The following is a 26,999-nucleotide window of genomic DNA, read 5'->3' as shown; positions in this document are numbered from 1 at the left end:
CAATTTCCTGAGAAAAGTGGTAAATGTAGCCAATGTGAAGTGCCTCATGCACTCCATCACTATTTTATATGCAGCAGGACTGAGTGTGGTAGTGGTGATGGGGGTTGGGAGCTGGGAGGGTGGTGCGGTTAGAGACATCGCATTGTACAGCACAGAAGAATACTTTTTGGTCCAACTTGCCTATGCTGACCAGAAATGCTAAATTAATCTAGTTCCACTTGCCAGCATTTTTCCCATATCCTTCTAAACCCTTCCTATTCATGTACACATTCAGAATGCTTTTTAATTGTACCTGACTCCACCATGTCATCTGGCAATTCATTCCATGCACACATCACCCTTTGCGTGAAAAAGTTGCCTCTTAAGTCTCTTTTATATCTTTCCCCTCTCACCTTAAACCTATGCCCTCTAGTTTTGGACTCCCCTACCCTGGGAAAAAGACTGTGATTATTCACCTTATCCATGCCCCTCATGATTTTATAAAACTCTATAAGCTTACCTCTCAGCCTCCAATGCTCGAAGGAAAATAGCCCCTGCCTATTCAGGCTCTCCCAATAGCTCAAACCTTTCAGTCCCAGCGACATCCTTGTCAATCATTTTGCACCATCTCTCAAGTTTCACAACATCCCTTCCTATGGCAGGGAGACCAGAACTGAACACAGTATTCTAAAAGCAACCTATCCAATATCCTCTACACGCACAACATGACCTTCCAACTCCTATAGTCAATGCACTGGCCAATATAGACAGAATTTGGCATTTTAAGCAGAAACCTGGAAACTTTTATGAGGCAGGCTGGTCTGTAGAAATGAAGGGAAATGGGGATTTCACACAGCACCATTTTCTCTCTGTTACCTCTGACTAAGAAATAGTCTGCAAGCCCATGCGTTACAAACTCAGTTGCCTCGCCTCTGTTCTATTCTCAATGGGGTGTTAATTGGCTCAGGGTGAGAACCACTGTGTCCATCTGAATAGAAGAATCCACCATAGTGAGCCATTGATTAATTGTTTGGCTCATAATTCATTTACCCCAGCAGCACCCATGTGACCAGTGGCCATTGCTGGGACTGCAGCCAGAACCCAAAGAAGAGAAGGTTATGGAGGACAGACGGTGCTTGTTAAGCATTGACAGAGCCTGCCTGACAAAGCGCAGCTCAGTGGATGAGGGATGGATGGAATGAGAGAGGTTAGAAGTAAGGGGAGGATGTCATTGTGGGGGAGGGGCTTTCTCAATAATGGGTAGAGTTCTTGAAAACAGATTCCTACTTACAAATTGCCATTGCCACAAAAAGACAGCCAAAGGGTGAACAGGTTGCTTGAGCCTCAATCACTCGCTGTTAAATGAAAGACAGGTCAGAGGTTATTGAGGAAGGCCACACACACTTCCTCCTGAGGGGAGCAGAAAATGCATCTGCCTCTGACACAACTCTCCTTCAGGACAAGGAAGTCAGGAAATTGTCAGTTAAGTGTGAGCCCTGGTTTCTTGGGTTGTTTCCAGTAACATGTTTCACCATTGTGATGAAATGTTTTCATTGAGCTTTGTTACAAATAGGAAATATCTTTTACTTTTAAAGGGTGAAGACCCATTTGATCTGCTCGCAGGAACACTTCCATCAGAAGCACCAGACGATTCAGGCCCAAAATATACTGGCCCCGAAGTAAAGGTACAAATGGAATTTATCTCCTGATAGTTTTTTTTAACTTTAATTATATTCCTGTTCTTGCATTACACATAGATCCATTGGTTTGTGAAACTCATAAAAATTAGGATGTATGGAATTAGTCACTATTGGTGACAATGTCTATTACCAAGTGCCACAACAACAGTTTGCATTTATATGGCACAGCAATGAAGGAAAACATCCTAAGGTTTCTCACAGTTCTTTTACTTCAAGAACAGTTTAAAAGCAAGCCATATGAGGAGGTATTAGGACAAGTGACCAACAGCACAAATAAAGCGATATATGTTGTTCAGTGTTTTAAAGGAGGAAATAGAATTAGAGAGGCAGTAGGACTTGGGGAGAGATTTTAGAGCATGGCACTGTGAACAGCTCATTTTTTTTACAAGCTGCTTTTGCAGAGCCTTGAATATCCTAATTGTTTAATTATTTCTCAAGATGTGGGTGTTGCTGGCAAGGCCAGCATTTGTTGGCCATCACTAATTGCCCATGAACCGAGTGGCTTGCTTAACAATTATGGGCGAGCAATTAACCAGACATGATGCTGTGGGTCTGGAATCGCATGTAGGCCAGACCAGGTAAGGATGGCAATCTCCTTCCCCAAAGGACATTCTTCACTGAACTCATTAAACTAATGATTCGGAGATGCCGATGTTGGACTGGGGTGTATAAAGTTAAAAATCACACATCACCAGGTTAGTGTCCAACAGGTTTAATTGGAAGCACACTAGCTTTCAGAGCGCTGCTCCTTCATCAGATGAATCACCTGAAGAAGGAGCAGCATTCCGAAAGTTAATGCTTCCAAATAAACCTGTTGGACTATAACCTGATGTTGTGTGATTTTTAACGTAATTAAACTAAGGATATCGTTCTACCTTATAAGTGGATATTGAATCTTAATAATTACATGAACATTTTCGTTGAGTAATTTTTTTTCTCATATTTTCAGGAAGCAGATGCTAAGAAGAAGAAAGCTGAGCGAGTGGGAGAAACGGAAGAATCCATACCCCCTGATTACAGATTTAAAGAACAACCTGATCCAAAGGTTTGGCCTGTCATCAATTTGAGCCAAGTCAAAAATTGTTTCAATAATCTTTACATTTTCAAACTATATTGTTCCAATCAGGTTGAGAGGGTCAAAACAAGCCCCTCTTTTCAATTTTTCAGTTTTGCCATAACAAATGTTTAAAGTTCTTTTCTAGCACAAAGCTAAATCTCTGTCTATTAAAAATGTAGTCATCCAATGTAATTGTGTAATGTATCAGCATGAAGTCAATTACAACATTTTGATTGATCGGATGATCAATTTATTATCTGCTAATCCAAAGAAAAATAATAAAGATGCAACCTCAAGCAGACATACACACAGGTACAGTATGAGTGGAAGATAAAGGAGTATAGAGTTTACAGTCCTTTGGGAGTTCCTGAGATTGTCAATGTTAATATGAAATTACTTGTTTAATTGGCATCTTGAGTAATTTGCAGCAGGGAAGTGTTTCAGTTCTGTAACTAATCACTGGGATAGTGCACTGGAAATCAAACCCTGCTATTCCTGGAGTCATCATAAAAAGTCAAAGGTCTTAAAAAGTACATAAAGATTCGACAACTTTACTTCTTTTCCAGACCCAGGTTGATAGAAAGCACAGACCAGATTTCTGTTAAAAAAAAACTACTTTTTTATATACAAGACTTTTTAAACTCGAGCTGCAGATAAACAATTGTGGATCATCAGCATATATATCTGAAAATTAAAACTCTAATTACCTTACAAACTTCCCTTTACACATATAGACAGAGGCAGACAGGAAATAAAAACTGAGAAAACAGTTCACTGGTTCTTGTTTAAAAGGATTATAGAAATAATTTGTGGGCGGCACGGTGGCACAGTGGTTAGCATTGCTGCCTCACAGCGCCAGAGACCTGGGTTCAATTCCCGCCTCAGGCGACTGACTGTGTGGAGTTTGCACATTCTCCCCGTGTCTGCGTGGGTTTCCTCCGGGTGCTCCGGTTTCCTCCCACAATCCAAAGATGTGCAGGTAAACTGAATTGGCCATGCTAAATTGCCCGCAGTGTTAGGTAAGGGGTAAATGTAGGGGTATGGGTGAGTTGCGCTTCAGCCGTCGGTGTGGACTTGTTGGGCCGAAGGGCCTGTTTCCACACTGTAATGTAATCTAATCTAATCCTTATGATTCTTGAGCTGGTCAGGGTGCTGCTTCTTAGTCATTCTTCTCCGGATGCATCCACCAGTTTTCAAGAGGCACAGGGTAGCTGGTTCACTTACAAAGGGTCTCTGACTTATCAGTTGAATATCACCGTTTACAGTAAATGCTGCCAAACTGGTTTTCTTCAAGTTGAAGGTGGCTTACCACAGACAACACAGAAAAAGCCCCTGCAATGGTCACAGTCTGAATGTTTCTCTGTAACTTGTGGGTAACTATGTTTCTGCCTTTCTGGTATATCCTTGGTGGTCTCCTCCAGTGGTGTCAGCTGTGAAGTATATTTCCTTCATTTTTAGAATAAATTTTGCTCTAACATGTTTTCCTTTCCCTGGAACTCTACTGCCATTAAGTAGATGTTCATCTTCTGCTGTACTCACTGTGGTTCTTCCGCTAAATCAGACCTCCCCTTCTCATTCTCCTGCCCAATCTGAAAAGACTCCATCAAAGTTCACCATTTAAGATATCTGTGAATGAGATCTGTGACGCTGCCCTGTGATAATTGTCGTTTTTCCTGGCCTGTTCTTTCTTTCTTTCTTTGTGGCTATTTGCCTAACTCTAGAGCTTTTAATCCTTTGGATTCTGACCTGACTCTTTCTGACACTGCTAGCTGGACTTTACTGTTGCTCCCTGTAGGGCTTCTGAACATCTTTCAGTTCCCACTGCCACTTTGCTCTTCCTGCTGACTTTCACAGATTTTGCAGCCTTTCCGGATTGTACTTTTACTTTTTGAGGGATACATTTTACTTTACCAGCAAAGTCTGATGACTGAATCCAAAATCATTAGTGGATATTTTTATCACTATTGTGACTTAATGCTTTTGCACTTTGAACTATTGACTAATTGAGTAGCGCCCTGGATCAATGCAGTCTGGAATGCTGAACTATTTTACAACATTTATAAGACTGCTTCCTTAGCTGCTCTTCATCCTAAGTACTTTTGATGCCCAAAAAGTGATGAGGTTTGTTTCTTAAAACAGGATAAAGGTAAAGTGGCTTCATCATCTGCTGGTCCAGGAGCAAAACCCCCAAAAGAAACAGACAAGGTATGTTGAGATATTATTTTCTTCTTCGTTCTCTACAATATGACTCTTAGGAAACAGTTCCATGTTGATACCATTTTCCCCTAATTATATCAAACGCAATGGTGGATGTCCTTTAGAAGATGCCATTTTACTCTACCAGGCTTAGAATCAGCAGTGATATTGTCACATGTACTCACATGAGTACGGTGAAAGGTTTAGAAGTCACCACTCACTGTGCCATGTTAGGTAGCAAGGTACCTAGTACAGAATCTTACTTTCTCATATCCTAGTTTATGTCCCAACTTATATCCCAGTTTACCCACAATTAGAGGCCGTTACTGGTTTTAGGGAGGATGATGAGGGACAGATAAATGTACTTGTAACATAACAAATCTTCAAACTGAGAAGAAGAAATGTGACTCATTGAAATTCATTCCACTTGGCACTAATCCAGTCCAGGACATTTTCCTTGTATTTTGTTAAGTGCCCAAGTGGAAGGAAAATGAAAATTTACAGGGGTTAATAGGTTTTGCAAGTTCAGGTTTCTAGATCTTGAGTTTGCTGATTAAACTGCATTCTTTCTAAAGAATTTGGCATCTGGTAAGTCCAACTGTACAAAAGTAAGATAAGGTATTGACGGTAGAGTCCAATTTTCCAGTCTCTGGATTATTGTTGGAAATTGGATGTATGATGGAAGAAGAATATTGGGAGCTACAAACTGCTAGAGGTCCTGACATATAGATCCTTTTGTAAATTACTGGGAAGATTTAATTTTGAACAGGCAATTCCCCTCTTCCTTGGAGAATGACCTGGGGCAGATCTACGTGACTTAGCTGCAGAGTTACCCAGGAAATATTAGACCATTTAAATTCTGGTCCACTGACTCTTACATCACTCTCCTGACTATCTGATGTTCCCCTTCCTCTACCATCCATCTGTCCATCTCTGGCAGTTCATTCCACCTACAAACCTCTCTGTGGACAAAAAAAAGTTGCCCTTCAAGTCTTTTTTAAAACTTCTTCCTCTCACCTTCAAAATATGATGCCCTAGTTTTGAACTCTCCCACCCTAGGGAAAAGATCTTTGCTGTTCACCTTTTCTGTGCCCCTCATGATTTTACAAACCTCTATAAGGTCACTCGTCAATCTCCTACACTCCAGTAAAAAAATGGTCGCAGCCTATCCAGCCTCTGTTTATAACTCAAATCCTCCATTCCCAGCAACATCCTGGTAAATCTTTCTTGAACCCTTTTCAGCGGGTTAATAACAGAGGGTAGTTGGAGTCAACCACATTGTCCTGTGAGAGACTATCTGCAATTTTCCCTTGCATGTTCCACATGTGGACATGACAGAGGTTACCTCCCCATTTGTATAATGGGTAAGACTGACACATAAGAACCTAAAGGCCAAGAAGGGAAGATAGTGGGATTATACAGATGTTTCTTAGTTTGTGCTTCAGTATTGAGGGTATGAGGCCTTTGTATGTGTGTTCATGAACAACTTTGAGGCATTTGAATTGCATTTGTTGTATTGTCATTGCAGAGAATGACAGATGATGATGTCTTGGAGTCACTGTCCACAGACTTTGTACGCAGTTCTCCAGCTCCAATTTCAAAATGCTCAGCTCCGACCTCTCACTCGGCAGCTCCATTGTCTGTGCAAAAAGAGGTACTGAACAATCTTACACTGTTAGACACTGTAGCTGGAGGTTGGGAATTCTGTAGGCATGTTTCCTGGTGTTGGTTTTGTAATCCATTTGGTTGTTGATACCGATAGTTGGTGATTGGTGTTGCACAAACCTCTTATACATCCAATATCACTAAATGCCAACCTTAATAATTTAATTATGTAGATGGGATTTTTTTGTTCTGTATAATCAACAAAATATATTTTATTAATTTGTCCTTTTTCAGATTGATACCCTCCAATCAGGACACTCATTCCCTCAGATAAAAACACAATACTGTGGATACAGTAATAAAAATATAAACAGAACATGTTGATAAAGATCAGCTGAGAGAAACAGAGTGAACATTTCAGGTCCATTATGTCTATCTTCTTTGCTCTCCTCAGAGAGCAATCTGACAGGGAATAAGGGCATTTAATTGGGATGGGGCTGGTTTACCTGAATCCCACTGTCACCAGAATTAAGTTACTGGGTGGCCTACAAACCTAAAAGCTGAAACTGAATGTTTTCTGCAGTGCTTTTCCAGGACTTTCTGGCTTTTATTTTGCATAATCCCTCAGTTCGTTACCACCCATATTGTCTTCCGAAATCTGAATCCAAAAATTAATTGTTTACAGCCACCACATAGATTCATACAGCTAGTATTGTTAGTAAATTACCAGAAGTTGCACATCAGACAACAAATAATCACAGTCTGGATGGGTATATGAATAGGGCGGGTTTAAAGCAATATAGCCAAATACTGGCAAATGGGACTAGATGCATTTAGGCCAGGATGGTCAGGATGGATGAGTGAGACTGTAGGGTCTGTTTCTGTGCTGTACATCTCCATGACTCTATGTGCTGAATTGCAGATGTATGTTTACAAATAATATCAAATCACGTATTGTTGTGCAAAAGTAATGGTGGAAGACAATCTGGATAATTATAGAGTCATAGAATCCCTACAGTGTGGAAACAGGCCATTTGGCCCAACAAGTCCACATTGGCCCCCCGAAGATTAATTCCCCCAAACCCATTCCCCTAGTACTCTACATTTACCTCTGACTAATGTACTAACCTACACAGCCCTGAACACTATGGGCAATTTAGCATGGCCAGTTCATCTAACCTGCACATTTTTGAATTGTGGGAGGAAACTGGAGCACTCTGAGGAAACTCACGCAGATACAGAGAGAACATGCAAACTCCACACAGACAGTTGCCCAAGGCTGGAATCAAACTCAGGTCCCTAGTGCTATGAGCCACCGTTGGTATGGCCAGACATAATTAAGTTAAGTTAAAAGAATAATTGAAATTTCAAAAGGCATCTTCAAAATCTTCACAAGCTGGCCCAGTTTCTCCGAGTGAAACTGGGACCCAGGTAAGTGACAAAGGAAAACTTGTTTGACAAATTAATTAGATTTTTTTTGGAAGGTTTATTCCAGCAGAAAATCTAAAAGCAAGTATTTGATACTTGTCTTTGGAAGTTCTATTATGTATTGAACAGAAATGTTCATCACTATGTACTTGTAGAATAATAAATACTACTACCCACACGGCAGAGTACAACAAACCCTTTCCCTTCAAAGTAAAGTGATTACTGTCTTTTCCATTTGACAAAGTTCTTAACGTTTCCTGTTTGTCTGCTGGATGTCATGATTTATGATTATAAATGATGTAAAATCACATGTTATCATACAAAAGTAGTGGTAGAAGATGATCAGGATAATTGGTATGGTCAAACATAATTAAGCCAAATTAAAGCAAGCATTGAAATTTTAATTTCTTTCTTAAAAGACACCTTTGAAAGCTTCGACAGCTGCCCCAGTTTCTGCGAGTCAACCTGGGACCAAAGTAAGTGACAAAATAAGAGTGAAATGTAAAGAATTACGTTTGCAACAGACACATGTCAAAGGGTTAAATTCTTAATTTGGTCTCAAAGTCCTTATTCAGTTTTTCAGTTATTCAGTAATGATGGGACTGGGAAAATTCAGCCCTTATTGTTCCTGGCTGCTTGGCACAATCGTAGTAGTTGTTGCAATATCTAATCGCTTATCAATTCTAACCATGGTATGTGTTATCGATAATCAGTTTGACTAGCACTAGCCCAGCAACCGCCTGCAACAATACAATTGAGTGTCAAACACTCATCTCCCTTAGACTGCTGGGAGCTCTATTGTCTTAACCCTTCACCTCTAATAATAATACCAAGATCTGAGAATGCCCTTTTCAATTCCTCAGATTCCACTTCTCTATCTGTCCTGCATTATTCTCCGCCAAGCCCGATATTTTACTCTGCATCCCATAACTCGTCATGTGACCCCCAATATGACATACAGTACTTTAATGACAAGCAAGAATCTTACACTTTGACAGAATAATTAGAGATATAAAGGAAGAGTTTGCTTTGTTAATTAAGTACACTAAAATCAGTGGCCTTAAATAAACAGTGGGAAACATTTACAAAAACAAATTGCAATGTTGAAAAATGCATTGTATTGAAAAGCAAACACTCAGCAAGAAAGTTCCGTTCATGACTCTCTAGGAGGTGATATATAGAATTATATTAAAGGACTCATCCTGAAAGGCTGTAAAGGATAGTAGGAGTCTTTGGATTGGGAGCATTTTAGAGAACAGCAAATGGTCACCAAAAAGATGATTAAAAAGGTGAAAAGATTGAATACGAGAACCAGAAATGTAAAAATGGATGCTAAATGTATGAAAAAGAAGATAGTAGCTAAAGTAAATATTAGTGCAGTGGAAGTAGAGAGAAGTGGTATTCTTATAGGCTGTCAGAAAATGGCATTTTATGTCTGCCTTCACAGCAGAAGGCTGAAGTTGCATACCAATATTACAGTGTCACCCATATGCTGGAAAGAGTGAGGCAATTGAGCAGATCACCATCAGCAAGAAACAACACTGGAAACATTAAAGGGACTAAAATCTGACAAATCCTGCTGTACATTGGCATACATCCGAGTTGTAAAAGAGAAAGCCGCAAAGATAATGAATACTGGTTTTGATTTTCCAAAATTCCATAGATTCTGGAACAGTTCCAGTGGATTGGAAGTTGGCAAATGTGATACACCTCCCAAAACAGAAGGGAATGGGAACACAAGAACTACTGACCTGTTAGCCTGACATAAGTGACTGGGAACGTGTTGGAATCTGCTTTCAGTCTTAACAATGCTGTAAGATGAGCAGACAATGCCAACATGGCTTTATAAAAAGGAAAATTAGTTTGACAAATTCATTAGATTTTATTTTGGAAGGTTTATTCCTGCTGAAAATCTAAAAGCAAGTATTTGATAATTGGGGCTTTAAAGCGATATGGTCTTTGTAAGTTCTATTATGTATTGAACAGAAATCTTCATCACTATGTACTTGTAGAATAATAAATAGTACTACCCGTTCCATCTGAATACTGAGGCTAAATACAAACAAAGCTAAACTCTTAAGGTACACTAGTTTACAGATTACTGCAGAGTGCAGCAAATCCCTTCCCTTCAGAGTAAAGTGATTACTCTCTTTTCTATTTGGCAAAGTTCTTAATATTTCCTGTTTGTCTGCTGGATTTCATGATTTATGGTTACAAATGATATAAAATCACATATTATCATGCAAACGTAGTGGTTGAAGATGATCAGGATAATTGGTATGGTCAAACAAAATGAAGCCAAATTAAAGCAAGAATTGAAATTTTAATTTCTTTCTTAAAAGACACCTTTGAAAGCTTCAACAGCTGTCCCTATTTCTGCGAGTCAACCTGGGACCAAAGTAAGTAACAAAATAAGAGTGAAATATAAAGAGTTACGTTTGCAACAGATACATGCCAAGGGGTTAAAGTCTTAATTTGGACTCAAAGTCCTTATTTAGTTTTTAATCTATAAATAGGCACCCTGATCTTTGGACAAAATGTTATCTTTTTACGTACAATCCACATAAAATTGAGGACCCTGCTGTTCATTTATTTATAGTTCCTCTGCACAGCTTTCCCTCTTCCAACGTTCTCCTAAACAGACATATTTAGTTAGAGGGCCCTGGAAAATATGGAGCATGATGACAAGGAAACTATCAATGTAGACTTCATTACACCATTAAAACTGACAGAACCTTCAGAAGTGCAGAATAAGATGGAAATTAAGATTTTTTTGTCAGTAGTACCCACTTTACCAGAGAGGATGTTGAGGACCACCGAGCATCCAATTCCAGTGAATCAGTGTAAAATTCCAATTTTCTCTCTTTGTCTCCCTAAAGAAATATAACAATAAGAGTAGGTTATTTTGCTGTTGAAGCCTATTATTTTTCTCTTGTTTGGACATGTTTTGGCACACCTCTAGAGCAGGTGCTTGTCTCGAACTATTGCCTCCTGGTCCAGAGTAGAGACACCAGCTTTGCACCACAAGAGCACCTCCAAGCCTATTTTATCACTAAATGAGATCACTGCTCTGCAACCTTATTTTATATATTTGCCTTTGCCCCATATCTCAGGGTATCTTTAGTTAACCAAAACAATAAATCTCTGGTTTAAAATCAACAATTGATCTGATATCAATTGCTATTTGCCGATCAGTAATAACTGTAAAGTTACTGCCTGTTAGGTTGTTAACAACCTAAACTCAGTGGAGTCATTTGAATTCAGTGTTGAACTGCTCCTTGCGTGCCTCAAAATTTGAAGAGAAAGTGAGGTCTGCAGGTGCTGGAGATCAGAGCTGAAAATATGTACCTGGAAAAGCGCAGCAGGTCAGGCAGCATCCAGGGAACAGGAGAATCGACGTTTCGGGCATAAGCCCTTCCTCAGGAATGAGGAAAGTGTGTCCAGCAGGCTAAGATAAAAGGTAGGGAGGAGGGACTTGGGGGAGGGGCATCGGAAATGCGATAGGTGGAAAGAGGTCAAGGTGAGGATGATAGGTCAGACTGGGGTGGGGGCGGAGAGGTCAGGAAGAAGATTGCAGGTTAGGAAGGTGGTGCTGAGTTCGATGGATTTGACTGAGACAAGGTGGGGGGAGGGGAAATGGGAAACTGGTGAAATCCGAGTTCATCCCTTGTGGTTGGAGGGTTCCTAGATGGAAGATGAGGCGCTCTTCCTCCAACCATCGTGTTGTTGTGGTCTGGCGATGGAGGAGTCCAAAGACCTGCATATCCTTGGTGGAGTGGGAGGGGGAGTTGAAGTGTTGGCTAGTTAAAGGGGCTTGGGTTGGGTTGGGTGGTTGGGTTGGTTGGTCCGGGTGTCCCAGAGGTGTTCTCTGAAATGCTCCGCAATTAGGCGGCCTGTCTCCCCAATATAGAGGAGGCCACATCAGGTGCAGAGGATGCAATAGATGATGTGTGTGGAGGTGCAGGTGAATTTGTGGCGGATATGGAAGTTTCCTTTGGGGCCTTGGAGGAAGGTGAGGGGGGAGGTGTAGGCGCAAGTCTTGCACCTCCTGCGGTTGCAGGGGAAGGTGCCGGGAGTGGAGGTTGGGTTGGTGGGGGGTGTGGATCTGACGAGGGAGTCACGGAGGGAGTGGTCTTTACGGAATGTTGATAGGGGAGGGGAGGGAAATATATCCTTGGTGGTGGGGTCCGTTTGGAGGTGGTGGAAATGACGGCGGATGATGCGCTGTACATGGAGATTGGTGGGGTGGTAGGTGAGGACCAGTGGGGTTCTTCCTGGTGGCGGGTGGAGGGGAGGGGCTCAAGGGTGGAGGAGCGGGAAGTGGAAGAGATGCGGTGGAGGGCATCGTCGACTATGTCGGGGGGGAAATTGCGGTCCTTGAAGAAGGAGGCCATCTGGGTTGTACGTTTTTGGAACTGGTCCTCCTGGGAGCAGATGTGGCGGAGACGAAGGAATTGGGAGAATGGGATGGCGTTTTTACAGGGGGCAGGGTGGGAGGAGGTGTAGTCCAGGTAGCTGTGGGAGTCGGTCGTTTTGTAGTAGATGTCCGTGTTGCTTCTGTCGCCTGAGATAGAAAGGCGAGGCAGAAAGCCCCTTTAACTAGCCACCAATTATAGACATAACAACTTAAGGACCTCCATTGAGATGCAGGCAGGGAGATAGCTTAGGCTTCTCCCAGACCTTATAAAATTGCAGATAAATTAGGATTAAGTGAAAGATTGACTAGAGTGCCAGGGAATGTTTCCAACCTCCCCACCTGCAAACCAACAGTGGGGTCAAGGAGTTACGTCACTGTATCTGGATCACTATGTGGATCACTAGTAGACACCTCTGTATTACATGTCCAGCTTCTAGGATTGTCTAATGAACCCTAAAAGGCATCAGTATTAGAGTCCTGAACTATAACTTGGAGTAGTGAGATCCACATTTTCACTCCATGGTGGTGTAAGCACTGCTTGAAGTAGTTAGCGGTCTAGATATACTTTATTTAAATTGATCAAAAAGTGATAACATGCCTTTTGTTTTTAAAGGATGAGGATCCATTTGACCTGCTTGCTGGAACACTTCCATCAGAAGCACCGGACAATTCTGCTCCAAAATACACTGGTCCTGAGGTGAAGGTAAAAAAAAAATTTCTCCCTCCTGATACGTTTTCCATCTTTAAATAATTTTCATTTTAATGCACCATAAGTGTATTTGTTGTAGTTGTTGACTTTATCTGCATGTTAGAAGAGCAAACTAATTAATTTTCCACCCTTGCTTTGCTCCCACAATTCTATATTTTCACCCCTTATTTTAGTTATGTTGGATCTTTTGATGTGTATCCTTTAAATAAGGTGGTAAGCAGAAAGTCTTTCTGTTTGTTAAGATGGATATATGATGCAGTCATAGGAGTTTCCTATATGTAAGTAAGAAAATAGTGAATCAATGCTCCTGGTTCTTCCAAGAATATTCAAGTTATCTTCACTCTTTGTTCTATAAAATTCGCCATTTTGACTTTGCAATGGATTTTCTGTAATGCAAAGTTTGGAATCTACCAAATGATTACGAGCATGGTGGAAGCAGAGGACAAATGACTTCAGAAGAAAATTGGTGAACAGTTGAGGGGAAAATAAAATTGCAGAGCTTTATGTATAAAATGGGGGAATGGAACTGATTGGACTGTTCGACAAAGGGCCAGTATGAAATAATGGTGCCAAATGGTCATCTTCTATACCATTATGACTCTATAGATGGAATATTTCACAGAAGCAGTGACACCACCAATTGGTGTTGATAAAGCACGGCACGGGGAAAGGCACAGCAGGTCAGGCAGCATCCGAAGAGCAAGAGTCGACATTTCAGGCATAACCTGAGCCCTGAAGAAGGGTCCTGCCTGAAATATCGACACTCTTGCTCCTACGATGCTGCCTGACCTGCTGTGCCTTTTCCAGCACTATTCCTTACTATTTTTACCAACTCTGATCTCTCCTCAGTGTCTCCTAGTTACTCCACCATTTGGTTAAAATGTCAGTGTCATCTCTGCCAGTGCTGGAAAGCAGGACTGGATTTTAGTCATCGGATAGCTAACTATGCTAAAATCAGCCTATTGAGCCCAAAACCAAGCTGCCAGTGTTTATTTGGCAACATTGCCATGTGTCAACTGATCCAAGGGTGGGCAGGCTGCCCACAATATATCTAGGTGCTGGTAAAATCTCAGTGCAATGGATAGGCAATGGGCACTTCCTTGCCATAGCATAAGATTTGGCAAGGGAACTTTGGCACCTCCCACTTCCTCCTCCTCCACGCTCTCCATGAGGGGTGATGGCACTTAAAATTCCGCCCCACGTTTCTTTATGTCAATGACAAGGCTACATCACCATTGGTGATATCAGCTTTTAGTATTTCTTCAGCATGTTTTGTTAAAAATGAGGATCACTGCTTTTGTGGTTCTGTAATGTCTCCTTAAAAAGAAGTGCTACTGAGTAACCAGCTGGAGATTGATCAGCAGTGCAGAGAACCAGGAGCAGTTCTGTGTTGGCAAGATTGTGTAACACATATATCAAGAGCCATCATCCCAGCAATAAACTTAATGATAAAAAGCAATTCCTTTTGGAATGGCTTTATTAAATGTAATATTTCACAGATTAATAAACATCTATGCACTCCTCCTTGTGATAATGAAATTCATATATTAATTTCATTCCTACTGGTAAAGCTTACAGGTCTCTCAGATCAATGTTTCTTATTATTCAAGAAAGTTACAACTGATTCATTTATAACTAATGCATACTCTTAAAAGTCCTTTCCAAATGTTCACAAAACCAATGACAGATTCCACAGATATTTTAAGGAAATTACAAGTTCTTCTTACTCTACAGAGTCTAGTCAAATGTCATCACTATTGACAGGACTTAGCACCAATGCCTCAGTTCAGTTATTAGAGTTGGTTGCGTTCATAGAATTAGATACGATTTGGAGGTGCCGGTGTTGGACTGGCATGCACAAAGTTAAAAATCACACAACACCAGGTTATAGTCCAACAGGTGTATTTGGAAGCACTAGCTTTCGTGATGCTGCCTCTTCATCAGGTGGTTGTGAAGCAGGAACAGAAGTCACAGAACTTATAGCAAAAGAGTTACAGTGTCAGGAAGTTGTAATGATATATTAAACAAACTTAGGTTAAGTCTTGCATCTTTTAGGATGCGATATGCTGGTTTAGGCTCTTTAATATGTAAATTCGAGAACTCCTTTCAATTGCATTCTCAAGGTGGCTTCAGTTTGTCTAACAATTGGTGTTACCTTAACTCAGACAATGTATTCAAGGTGTGAAATGAAGTCTGTCCCAATGTTGAGTCCGTTGTATTTCAAAAGTGGGACTTACAGAATATTACATGGATTTGTGCAGTTTTTGACCAAAATAAAATGTAATTCTGCAAGTACAGATCCACCCCATAAATTTATATGTGTGTGTGAGTGCATGTGAAAGAGTGTGTGTGTGTATGTGAGTGTGTAAGCTTGGTCAAGTATGTTCGTAAGTATGATGTAGGATATGCCTGTGAGAGGGTGCGTGCGGGGTGGGGGGGGGTGCAAGTGTGTGCATATGGGAGAGAGATCATGCATGAGAGAGGGTCTGCGTGAGTGTGTAGGAATGTGTGTGTTGAGAGAGAATGTATAGTGCAGTGGAGTCACCTGTAGTGTGATTTGAACCCAAGGTCCCAGTTGAGGCCATCCCCATTGGTACTGAACTTGGCTATCAGCCTCTGCTCAGCCACTTTGCATTGTTGCCTGTCCCGAAGTCTGCCTTGGAGGGCAGTCACACTAAGGTCCAAGGCCGAATGTCCCAGACCGCTGAAGTGTTCCCCAACTGGGGGGGAACACTCCTGCCTGGTGTTCATTGCACGGTGTCCATTCACATGTTGTCATAGTGGCTGTTCAGTCTCGCCAGTGTACCAAGCCTAAGGGCATCCTTGCCTGTAGCGTATGAGAGAGACAGCATTGGCTGAGTCACATGAGTACCTACCACGTGCATGGTGGGAGGTGTCCTCACGTGTAATGGTGATACCTGTGTCGACACTGACGTGAATTAGATAGTAATGGACTGTACACTGAGTATAAGCCCCTGTTCATCACCATTGAACCCAAAGTCTATACATGTTTTTTAACACGGTGTTTTTACAATAGTTTCCTAAACATGATTTAATTCATCCAACTCAAGTCAATCACTTTACTGAAGCATTTTACATGAAAGTTGAACCTTACTATTTAATTAAGATTTAATTACTATATTTTCAGGAATCAGATGCTAAGAAGAAGAAGGCTGAACGAATGGGAGAAACTGAAGAATCTATTCCCCCTGATTACAGATTTAAAGAACAACCCGATCATAAGGTTCAGTTCAACAAGCAATTTGAACTAGGCCAATAATTGTTTCAATCACCTTGCATTTTCAAAATAATGTCTATGTGTAGAAGTTCCATACAAATTTCTACAATGATATAAAGTGAATAGAGATTGCGGAGATCATGAATATAATTGACTGGATTTTCTGATGTATAGCAATCCCATGCAGATTGCCAAAGGTGCCTGGTGAAGTCTAGTCTTGGTGTGGTGGAATCCTCTGAATTCTCCAGTGTACATGAGTACCTTCAAAATACAGGAGAATCATCCAGGCTCAATCTTCATTTTCCTGGACAATTCATTTGGGGTCTGCTATGATGGGGATTTTGCAAGATGCCAAGCCATTGATTGTCTTTAAGACAGGGACAGATTCTTAATTAGCGATTTTTGAGAAGATTTGTAGCTCAGGTTGATGATAATTGTGTAAGTTAGCTCACTGAGCTGGAAGGTTTGTTTTCAGACATTTTGTCACCATGACCAGGAAATATCATCAATGAGAGTCTCTGGTGAAGCACTGGTGTTGTGTCCCACCTCTCTATTTATAAGTCACCCACTTATTTAAAATGGGTGATTTCAATTCTTGTTCTTTATTTTTCTTTTCAAGGGAAGGTAGATAGGATCTAAATTGCTGTGTTTATTGATGGAGTTCTGGTTAGAATGCCATGCCTCTAAGAATTCTCGTGTGTATCTTTGTTTTGCTTGTCCTAGAGTGTCTGTGGTGTCCCAGTCAAAGTGGTGTCCTTCTTTGTCTGTATGTTTGGAAACTAATGACAGTGGGTCATGTCTTTTGGTGGCTAGATGGTGTTCATGTATCCTGGTGGCAAATTTCCTGCTAGTTTGTCCAATGTAGTGTTTTTTACAGTTTTTGCACAGTATCTTGTATATGACGTTAGTTTTGCTGGTAGTATCAAATGGATTAATAAAGGGATCAAGGCTTATGGGAAGAAGGCAGGAGAATGGAGATGAGAAATCTATCAACTGTCATAGAATGGTGCAGCAGATTCGATAAGCCAGAAGGCCTAATTCTGCTCATATATCTTATGGTTTTGTGGTTCCTATGTACAGCTTCCATCGATGCTTCTGAAATGGCTAGCTGGCCATCAGAAAATCAGGATCAATATGTCATGAAGCAATTATGTACATTTTCAATAGTAGAAATGATTCTGATATCATGCATCACAAGTAATTGAACATGGAATACCAAAAATTGCAGATAAATTAAAATTAATAGCAATCTACACCAATATTCTCCATTTATTATGCTATTATGCTATTACCTTGTTTCTTATAAAAGGATAAAAGTAAAGGATCCTCTTCCTCTGCTGGTCCAGGAGCAAAACCAAAGGAATCAGAAAAGGTAAAGCTTGATTTTTTTGTTTGTTCTTGTCAGGGCATTTGGTTCTCAACATTAAAATGTTCGAGTCACCATTCCATTAGATATGAGAATTATTCTGTTGATAAGATAAAGGTAGTGCTTGATGTTTTTATACAGGATATCACTTAAGATCAGTACTGATATTGTAGTTATTGGAGGGCCCCCATACCCACTAAAACAAAAATGATTAGTGTTGTCATCCTTCACAATGTTATCTGAAAGAATAAAAAGAATGTGCAAGTACTTGGAACAGGGAGAAAATCAACATGAGAAAATTAAATTTGGCTCACCATTAAATCATTTCTCTTATGACTGTTCCCATTGGAGCACTTTGTTCATCTTTCTTTAATTATCAGAATAAAGGTATTTTTAAATATTGTTTTAGCCATTGTTTTTCTTTTACAAGTGCCAGATTCTAGATCTTGTAAATTTAGTGATTAAATTTGGTTTTATTTGGATAAAATGGCATTATTCAACCTTTGTATAGAGATGCTAACGTGCTGTGTTAACTTTACTGTATATTTGTGTATTCTCACTGTTTCTAATTATGACTTCCAACGTCTGCAGTGGGATTTTGTGGAAACAGAAGGTTCAGGCTTAACTGAATCCCGCAAAAGGTCAGAAATAAGAGATTGTCAGGCACTCTCTTCTATGTTCAAATGTGGGATTGTTAGAATTCACCTTGCCATTCTCACTGGGTAACATGATATCTCAGAACCTAAAAATCCAAAAGGGGAAATTCTGTGGTCGATGACCATTAATTAATCTATGTTACCTGTTGAGGATTCTTTGTGATTTGTACATTCGATGAGCTAAATTAACTGCATTTATTATATTGATATTGCAGTGTGCCACAGAAGGTGACGCCCTGGATTCTCTGTCAGCAGACTTTGGCCTGAGCTCCCAAGCTTCAATTTCAAAATGCTCAGCTGCAACCTCGCACTCAGCAGTTCCACACGATGTGCCAAAGGAGGTCTGACAACTATCTTTGATTATCAGAGACTGTAGCTGGAGTAGGTCACATACTCTTAGGACCACTCCCTGTTTCTAGATTTATAGAGTCATAGAGGTATACAGCACGGAAACAGACCCTTCGGTCAAACTAGTCCATGCCGACCAATTTTCCTAAGCTAATGTAGTCCCACCTGCCAACACCTGGCCCATATCCCCCGTAACCCTTCCTATTCATATACCCATCCACATCCTTTTAAATGCTTTAATTGTACCAGTCTCTACCATTTCCTCTGGCAGCTCATTCCATACATGCACTACACTCTGCATGAAAAAGTTGCCCCTTAGATCCCTTTTACATCTTTCCCCTCTCACCCTAAATCTATACCCTCTCGTTCTGGACATTCCCAACCCAGGGAAAAGTCCTTGTCTATTTATCCTATCCATGACCCTCATGATTTTATAAACCTCTATAAGGTCACCCCTCAGCCTCCAAGGCTCCAGGGAAAACAGCCCAGCCTATTCACTCTCTCCCTATAGTTCAAATCCTCCAACCCTGGCAACATCCTTGTAAATCTTTTCTGAACCCTTTCAAGTTTCACAACATGCTTCTAATAGGAAGGAGACAAAGAATTGCACACAATATTCCAAAAGTGGCCAAACCAATGTCCTGTACAGCTGCACCATGACCTGCCAACTCCTGTACTCAATATTCTGATCATTAAAGAAAAGCATACCAAACGCCTTCTTCACTATCCTAACTACCTGCGACTCCACTTTTAAGAAACTACGAACCTGCACTCCAAGGTCTCTTTGTTCAGTAACACGCCCCAGGATCTTTCCATTAAGTGTATAAGTCCTGCTAAGATTTGCTTTTCCAAAATGCAGCACCTCGCATATATCTAAATTAAACTCCATCTACCACTCCTCAGCCCATTGGCCCATCTGGTCAAGATCCCGTTGTAATCTGAGGTAACCTTCTTCACTGTCCACTACACCTCCAATTTTGGTGTCATATGCAAACTTACTAACTGTACCTCCTGTGTACACATCAAAATCATTTATGTAAATAACAAAAAGTAGAGGACCCAGCACTGATTCTTGTGGCACACGGCTGGTCACAGGCCTCCAGTCTGAAAAGCAATCCTCCACCACAACCCTCTATCTTCTACCTTCAAGCTAGTTCCATATCCAAATGGCTAATTCTCCCTGTATTCCATGAGATCTATCCTTGCTAACTGGTCTCTGATGAGGAACCTTGTTGAACGCCTTACTGAAGTCCATATAGATCACATCCACCGCTCTGCTCATGTTAATCCCCTTTGTTACTTCTTCAAAAACTCAAATAAATTCATGAGACATGATTTCCCATGCTGATTATCCCTAATCTTTGCATTCTGATTTGGTCACAGTTAACCACAAGAGCAATCAGTGAATGTGTAGTTTAGGTATTGACTTTATGCAATAAAACGTCATCAGCTCTTTTTATCTTTTTGCAACCTATTTTTTCCATTGACTGCTGTTTTTAACTCTCTTGCCAACATATATGATTACTTTGGGTTATCCTCTATCCCATTCTCTTCTCTTCGGCATTTCTGAGGCCAAACATTAATAAGGAATGGCTTTCCCTTCATTTTATTCAAGCAGCATTGATAGTTCACTGCAGAAGATGCACAGCAGTGCACTTATAATTGCATGCTTATTTCTCTCACTATGCTATGCTCTCTCAGCAGTTAAAACATTACCTTAAATTTAACAGATTTTTAAGGATTTTGCTTCTGAAATCTGCTTTATTTGCTTTTGTTTACATTTGCAATTGATTTAATATCATATTTGAAGTCTTATTCAAAAGGAGAGTGAAATTAAATGATCAAAATCTCAAGCAGTTGAATAGAAATAAGCAAAATTGAAGTAATGTTTGTATTTCCGTTTTTCAAAGGTACCTCTGAAAGCTTCAACAGCTGCCTCAGTGTCTGCAAGTCAAGGTGATACTAAGGTAAATGACAAAAGAAAAAGTGGGATATGTAGAAATTTCTGCTTATGATTGAAACATGCTGTTAGAGTACAGTCTCAATTACAGACTAAGTCAAAACCTAATCTTTTGGGGAGAAAAATTAGCTTTTGTAAATTTGGTGTCATTTCCTCCTAATCACACTTCACTAGAACTGCACCAACTAACTGTCAGATCGGAAAGCAGTAATTTCTAAATATCCTGGATATTTTTCTGAAACTGATGTTTTGGTACCTTCACTATATTATTCAGGGACTCCGTGCCAATTTTGGACTCCAGTTCCAAAGATGGCATAAACAGAGTGTACCTTGACCACTGCAGACTCTATTGTATTTGTCTAGATCTCCAGGGACCCAGCCAATATTATTTTAAGGAACCATTGGAGGTTGCCAATCAGCTGGATAACTTTAAAATTAAGTGGGTTTAAATTTAAAGTTAACTTCATTGGTTGGAATGTTCCACCTGATTCTACCAGATAAATGGGATTTCCACTTACATGGGCTCAACTCTCTTATGGTTCCCAAACTCCAGGAGTGACGTATGGGTTAGTTTGGTATTGAGACCTGTAAGCTTCATCAGGGTACCCACCTTATATCTGCAAGCAGCTACATTTGCAGATGAAACCCATGCCCCATATCCATTAAGTCTTTGATTTTGGAGCTCAATGCCTTCAGGATGCCTATTTTCTACTGTTTTCTGGCATGACACCAATTTCTCTGCTCTTTGTTTGGTATGAGAGCTCATCAGCTCCTTACAAACCAAAGAAATTTGAGAGTTTACCTGTTTCCCATCTGTTGTGACTTCTGTGCATTCTAAGCCACAACCATTAACAGTCTCTCTCTGTCATGTCACTTGTAAGATGTTTTGTCTTTTCAAAAATTACATCTCTTCATATTTATGCTGCGCATCACCGGCAATGACTTCTTTCCTATGATGGTATGACCTGCTCCAGTGTTCTTTCGATTGCATCCTTCTGCTATTCCTGTCCCTGTGCCACTTTTGGGAGAAATTATCCAAAAGCAATGTATAATCTCAAAGAATCTCACTAATTCTCTTGGCACCATTACATTGATTGTTTTGATTATGACTGCTAGAAACTTAGTGATCATTACCCTCCTGCACTGAAATATCTAAGGGCTGCAATATTCTTAGCAATGGGCTCTCGGAACTTGCAAGAGGGCACCAGGTTTGCATGAGACAGACAGGTGCTAGTGTCTCTACAATAAGACTTCATGTACCTGTTTAGACTAAATAACTGAAATATTGGTTCCCTGGTAACCTAAAACGAGTGGATTATCCAGTTGCATCCCTCATTCATGACATGAGGATAGGACTGTGCAGTGGAGTTTAATGAAATACTACCATATTTAGGATCACCATGAATTAAATGATGATGAGCATTGGGACTGGGCTTGCAATTTAGATGTTCCTGTGCATCAGGAAACCCCATTGGAGCTTCTCCACATTGTTTTTCTGCATACGTTTATTGCTGTCAGCTCTTCCAAGATCATACCTTGAGTATTGTATGTAGTTTTGGTCTCCGACTCTGAGGAAATACACTCTTGCTATTGAGGGATTCCAGCAAAGGTCTACCAGACTAATTCCTGGGATGGCAGGACTGACATTTCAGGAAAGACTGGATTTACTGGGCCTGTACTGACTGGAATTTAGAAGAATGAAGGAAGATCTCATAGAAACGTAAAGTCCTGGTGGGACTATGCAGGCTAGATGCAGGAAGAATGTTCCTGATGTTGGGGAAGTGCAGAACTAAGAGTCACAGTCTAGGAATAAGGAGTAAGCCATTCAGAGTTGTAAACCTATGGAATACTCTACCTCAGGAAGCTGTTGGGGTCAGTTCATTAGATATATTCAAGAGGGAGCTGGACGAGGCCCTTGCAGCTAAAGGGATCAAAGGGTATGGGGAGAGGGTGGGAATAGGATACTGAGATTGCATGATCAGCCCTGATATTACTGAATGGTGGTGCAGGCTTAAAGGGCCGAGTCCTGCATGAATTTGCTATGTTTCTATGTCTAATCCTGTTCCCACTTCCTCAAAGCTTCTGTTTGAGTATCTATTTGTGTCAGAAGGCTGGATTTTACATGGGCCGTGGGGGAAGACCTTGAGGGAAGAGATTGCATTCCCCAGTACCCAAAACCATTCCACCCAGAAGAGTCACTGGGCTATCTGCTTCAGTGGAATCCCCATCGTGAGAGTGAAACAACGGTGGAGGAGGTTAAGTGGTCCCTAAATGGTCACCAGGATACATGGTCTATCCAATCCTCCTACTACCCTCTATAAAAGGGAAGACTGTGAGAGGCAGGAGGGAAGGCAGCAAGCAGCCTATTTTTATGAACCGTTCCTGCCTTCAAGCGCACAGTCTCTCAGGGGATTGTAAAGTCCTCCACCGAGAGCCCATTGCTAAGAATGTTGCAGCCCTTAGATAATTCAATGGCAAATATGGAAACGGACAATTTTGGAAAAAAAAGATTGTTATTAGTTTGTAACTTTAAGAGGTTGAGACTGTTGTACTGGCTCAGTGCATTCAGTTAGTCAATGATCAATTACACTTACTTTTGAGACTGCTTCAAATTTGAAAGCATAGTCCTCATCATAATATGGGGCTGGACTCCAGAACATGACCATCATCCCAACGTTCAACATTGTTAATAAAGTAAAATGTAACAACTTACAGGACAAAGGGCATATTTTTAATGAAGGATTTTTATTGTTGACCTGTTTAAGGATTATTGGTTCTAACAATTCTATTCATTCTGCAGGCTGTTCAAAGTTGAAAGCTAAAATTATCCTGTGTTTGGAATTTACACATAATGTGTAAGGAGCACTTATTTGATTTCTGTTTTCAGTAAATGTTTCGCTGCTGTCAGAATATGTTTCCATTGATAGCTGTCAGTAAATGTATAACAGTATTTTTTGCCTTTGAAGGGTGAAGATCCATTTGACCTTCTGGCAGAAACATTACCGTCAGAAGCACCAGATAATTGTGCTCCCAAATACACTGGCCCTGAAGTGAAGGTGCACATCGGTTTACCTCCTGATACTTTCAATCTTAAAAAAATTCATTTTACTGCCTCATATATTGGTTATTTTCTTGATGCTAATATAAATCCTACAAGGGTTGTTGGTAGCACATATGCTGTTCCCAATCTATTGTTATATCTGTCTCATGGTAAAGTTAATGCTTGCTGTAACATATTAAGAAACTGCCTGTTCTCCAGAGATGCTTCTCCAGTTGCCCTGAAAGGCTTAAGTTAATATTAACTCCTCTTTACAGACTGCCTTAAACATATTAGAATCGTGCAAAACATTTCATGCATGCATAATGAAGCAAAGACAGTAGGGCAATGGATGAGTAATCTGGGGGAGTTATCAAAACCTTGTTTGAAAAGTTGATTTTCCCAGAGGAATTTGAAGGCGAGGGCCTGGGGTGACTTTGAGGATGCCCTGTGCCAGGGTTCATTTTGACGTCCTTAAATTTTACTGGAGACGGATACTAAAGTTAACCTGGTGTGAAATTGACATTGAGAAGGCAAGTTTCCAATAGGAACATAGTTGTCAAAACAAACATATACCAGTTATTAGCTTTGTGTATTTAGCCTTTCATTGAATCTGCTCTAGACTGTTGGCTGGCTAAGGGTCCAGAGGAGTTACATGAGTGCTTTAGGCCCAGTGATGCCCCTGCAGTGAAGGAGGAGGAGGGGTTTAGGGACTTAATTCTAAGAAAATTGGTAAACCTCCAGAAGTGCCACTATAAATTCCCAAAGCTGCAAAAACAATCCAAATGAGGTGAAACAAATAAACATTTTGAAATGCTTTTGACAAGGTAGTGATTGCCTTAAGCAAGCTTCTGAAAAGTTACAAATGAGCTTTAAAACATAGTCTTTGAAGCAGGAACTATTTGACGAGAGGGGAACTGTTGTGGGATGTCTGAGAGGATGCTGATGGGTGGTGACAGATTCTGCAGGGGACTAAGGATAGTTTCCATCTGACTTGTCTGGCTATTTTGAAGCTCATAGATTTGTAATTGCAGTATTCTTTATTATAAAAAGTATACCTGGATGCAAAGTACTCTTCCCAGTGCTTTATTCCTTTTTATGCGCTTACAAGACAGTTTTCCAATGTATATGAATCTCTAAGCCATCACCAGTACTCTCGAACACTGACAGAATCTGTCTGATTCTTCATGACTTAAAAACCGACCTGATTGAAATGGGAAAGAATTAGTACATTGTTGTGAAGCAGGGCATTTAACTTTGCAGTTAAATTTATCGAAGTGCATAAGTGTTACCTTTGTTTAGTCAGGTGCCCATCTCATTCAATCTACAGGGTTACCTGTTATTATGAACAACAGGTATAGCCCTGTTTATAGCGACCTGTGTCAACTGGTATCAATATACCAAAACCTTTCTCCTTTGAGCAATTAGTTAATTACCTCAATGTTTTTATTTAGTTCCATGAATTATTTTACAGAAGTATAGTTTATTGTTATTGAATCTTAATATTTTGTGAATTTTATTTCCCACGTTTCCAGGAAGCAGATGTTACTAAGAAGAAAGCTGAGCGAGTGGGAGAAACGGAAGGATCCATACCCCCCGATTACAGATTTAAAGAACAACCTGATCCGAAGGTTTGTTCCAAACTAATAATTGATCTTATCGTCCGAGTTCAAGATGTTGTTCCAGCAACAGGAAGTGCAGGAGTGTTGAGCAGGAGGCTGGTCATGAGGTTACATATTTGGGTGGTTGTTTTACCCAAAACACTACTTGGGTAGTGTCTCTCGCTCATCCTCCTCCTCTAACCAAAAAAGTTATGTGCATCAGTTGGTAAGGTGGTAAGTGTTTTCTTTCATGTTTCATTTTTTTCAGCTGTCTGTTTGGGAATTTAGAGTAGTGGGAATGGAGGTTAGGGCAGTTGAATGTTCCTCCCACAGTATGTGGGAGGTTAGGGTCACCTCTACTGCCCCTGCTGACTTCATTTGTGGGAAGTGCACCCAACTCCAGCTCCTCGAGAACCGTGTTAGGGAACTGAAGCTGGATGAACTTCAGATCATTCAGGAGGCGGAGGGGTTATTGATAGGAGTTACAGGGAGGTAGTTACTCCACAGCCACGTGAAGAAGGTAGATGGGTTACTGTCAGGGGTAGGAAAGAGAACCAGCAGGCAGTGCAGAGATCTCCTGTGGTGCTTCCCCTCAACAAGTATACAGTTGGGGGTTGGGGAGGGTGGGGTGGGGGGTTTACTTACCAGGGGTAAACAATGGGGTACAGGTCTCTGGCGCAGGGTCTGTCTCTTTTTTGCTCAGAAAGGAAGGCAGAAGAGGAACAGAGCTTTAGGCATTGGGGACTCCATAGTTAGGGGGATAGATAGGAGGTTTTGTGGGAATGAGAGAGACTCTTGATTGGTTTGTTATCTCCCAGGTGCCAGCGTTCGTGATATTGAGGATTGTGTTTTCAGGATCCTTGAGGGGGAGGGGAGCAGCCCCAAGTCGTGGTCCACAAAAGCACCAACGACATAGGTAGGAAGAAAGGTGGGGATCTAAGGCAGAAATTCAGGGAGCTCGAATGGAAGCTTAGAGCTAGAACAAACAAAGTTGTTATCTCTGGTTTGTTGCCCGTGCCACATGCTAGTGCAGCAAGGAACTGAGAGAGCGCAATGTTGAACATATGGCTGCAGGGATGGTGCAGGAGGGAGGGTTTTGGATTCCTGGATAATTGGAGGTCTCTTTGGGGAATGTGGGACCTCTACAAACAGGATGGTCTTCACCTGAACCAGAGGGGTACCAATATCCTGGGGGGGAAATTTGCTAATGCGTTTTGAGAGGATTTAAACTAATGCAGCGGGGGGGGGTGGGAACCTGAATTGTAGTTCCAGTGTACTGAAGATTGAGGGTAGTGAGTTCAAGGATAGGTTTACAAGGTCGCGAGAGGGCACCTGCAATCAGGATGTTGGTTTCAAACGTGTGTACTTCGATGCCAGGAGCACCTGGAATAAGGTGGGTGAACTTGCATTTGGGTTTGTACCTGGGATTTTGATGTTGTGGCCATTTCAGAGACATGGCTAGAGGAGGGACAGGAATGGTTGTTGCAGATTCCGGGATTTAGATGTTTCAGCAAGAACAGAGAAGATGGTAAAAAAGTGGTGGTGGGGGGGAGGTGTGGCATTGTCACTACAACAGCTGAGAGAACGTTTGAGGACTTATCCACTGAGTTAGTTTGGGCTGAGGTTAGAAACAGGAAAGGAGAGGTCACCCTGTTGGGAATTTTCTATAGGCCTCGGAATTGTTCCAAGGATGTAGAGGAAA

General features: G+C 40.9%; 1 protein-coding gene across 3 annotated transcripts in view; it reads left to right on the top strand.

Annotated features, from left to right (window-relative positions):
• The window catches only part of cast (calpastatin), a 218,472-nt gene that overhangs the window by 165,832 nt on the left and 25,641 nt on the right, over positions 1-26,999 (top strand). For 2 of the 3 annotated variants that reach the window (XM_043709721.2, XM_087999019.1), the window contains 13 exons: positions 1,575-1,664; positions 2,629-2,724; positions 4,876-4,941; positions 6,461-6,586; positions 8,385-8,441; positions 10,308-10,364; positions 12,996-13,085; positions 16,240-16,335; positions 17,639-17,701; positions 18,567-18,692; positions 20,610-20,666; positions 23,626-23,715; positions 25,232-25,327. In XM_043709721.2, coding sequence (XP_043565656.2) covers positions 1,575-1,664; positions 2,629-2,724; positions 4,876-4,941; positions 6,461-6,586; positions 8,385-8,441; positions 10,308-10,364; positions 12,996-13,085; positions 16,240-16,335; positions 17,639-17,701; positions 18,567-18,692; positions 20,610-20,666; positions 23,626-23,715; positions 25,232-25,327 — 1,110 coding nt within the window. The remainder of the gene's footprint in view (positions 1-1,574; positions 1,665-2,628; positions 2,725-4,875; positions 4,942-6,460; positions 6,587-8,384; positions 8,442-10,307; positions 10,365-12,995; positions 13,086-16,239; positions 16,336-17,638; positions 17,702-18,566; positions 18,693-20,609; positions 20,667-23,625; positions 23,716-25,231; positions 25,328-26,999) is intronic. The other variant, XM_087999011.1, reaches the window with a different exon arrangement.

This window comes from Chiloscyllium plagiosum, unplaced genomic scaffold (assembly GCF_037043375.1).
Source record: "Chiloscyllium plagiosum isolate Xiang-an unplaced genomic scaffold, Cpla_swu_hap1 HiC_scaffold_2, whole genome shotgun sequence".
NCBI lineage: Eukaryota > Metazoa > Chordata > Chondrichthyes > Orectolobiformes > Hemiscylliidae > Chiloscyllium > Chiloscyllium plagiosum.
This window is presented reverse-complemented; position numbering and strand designations above follow the sequence as displayed.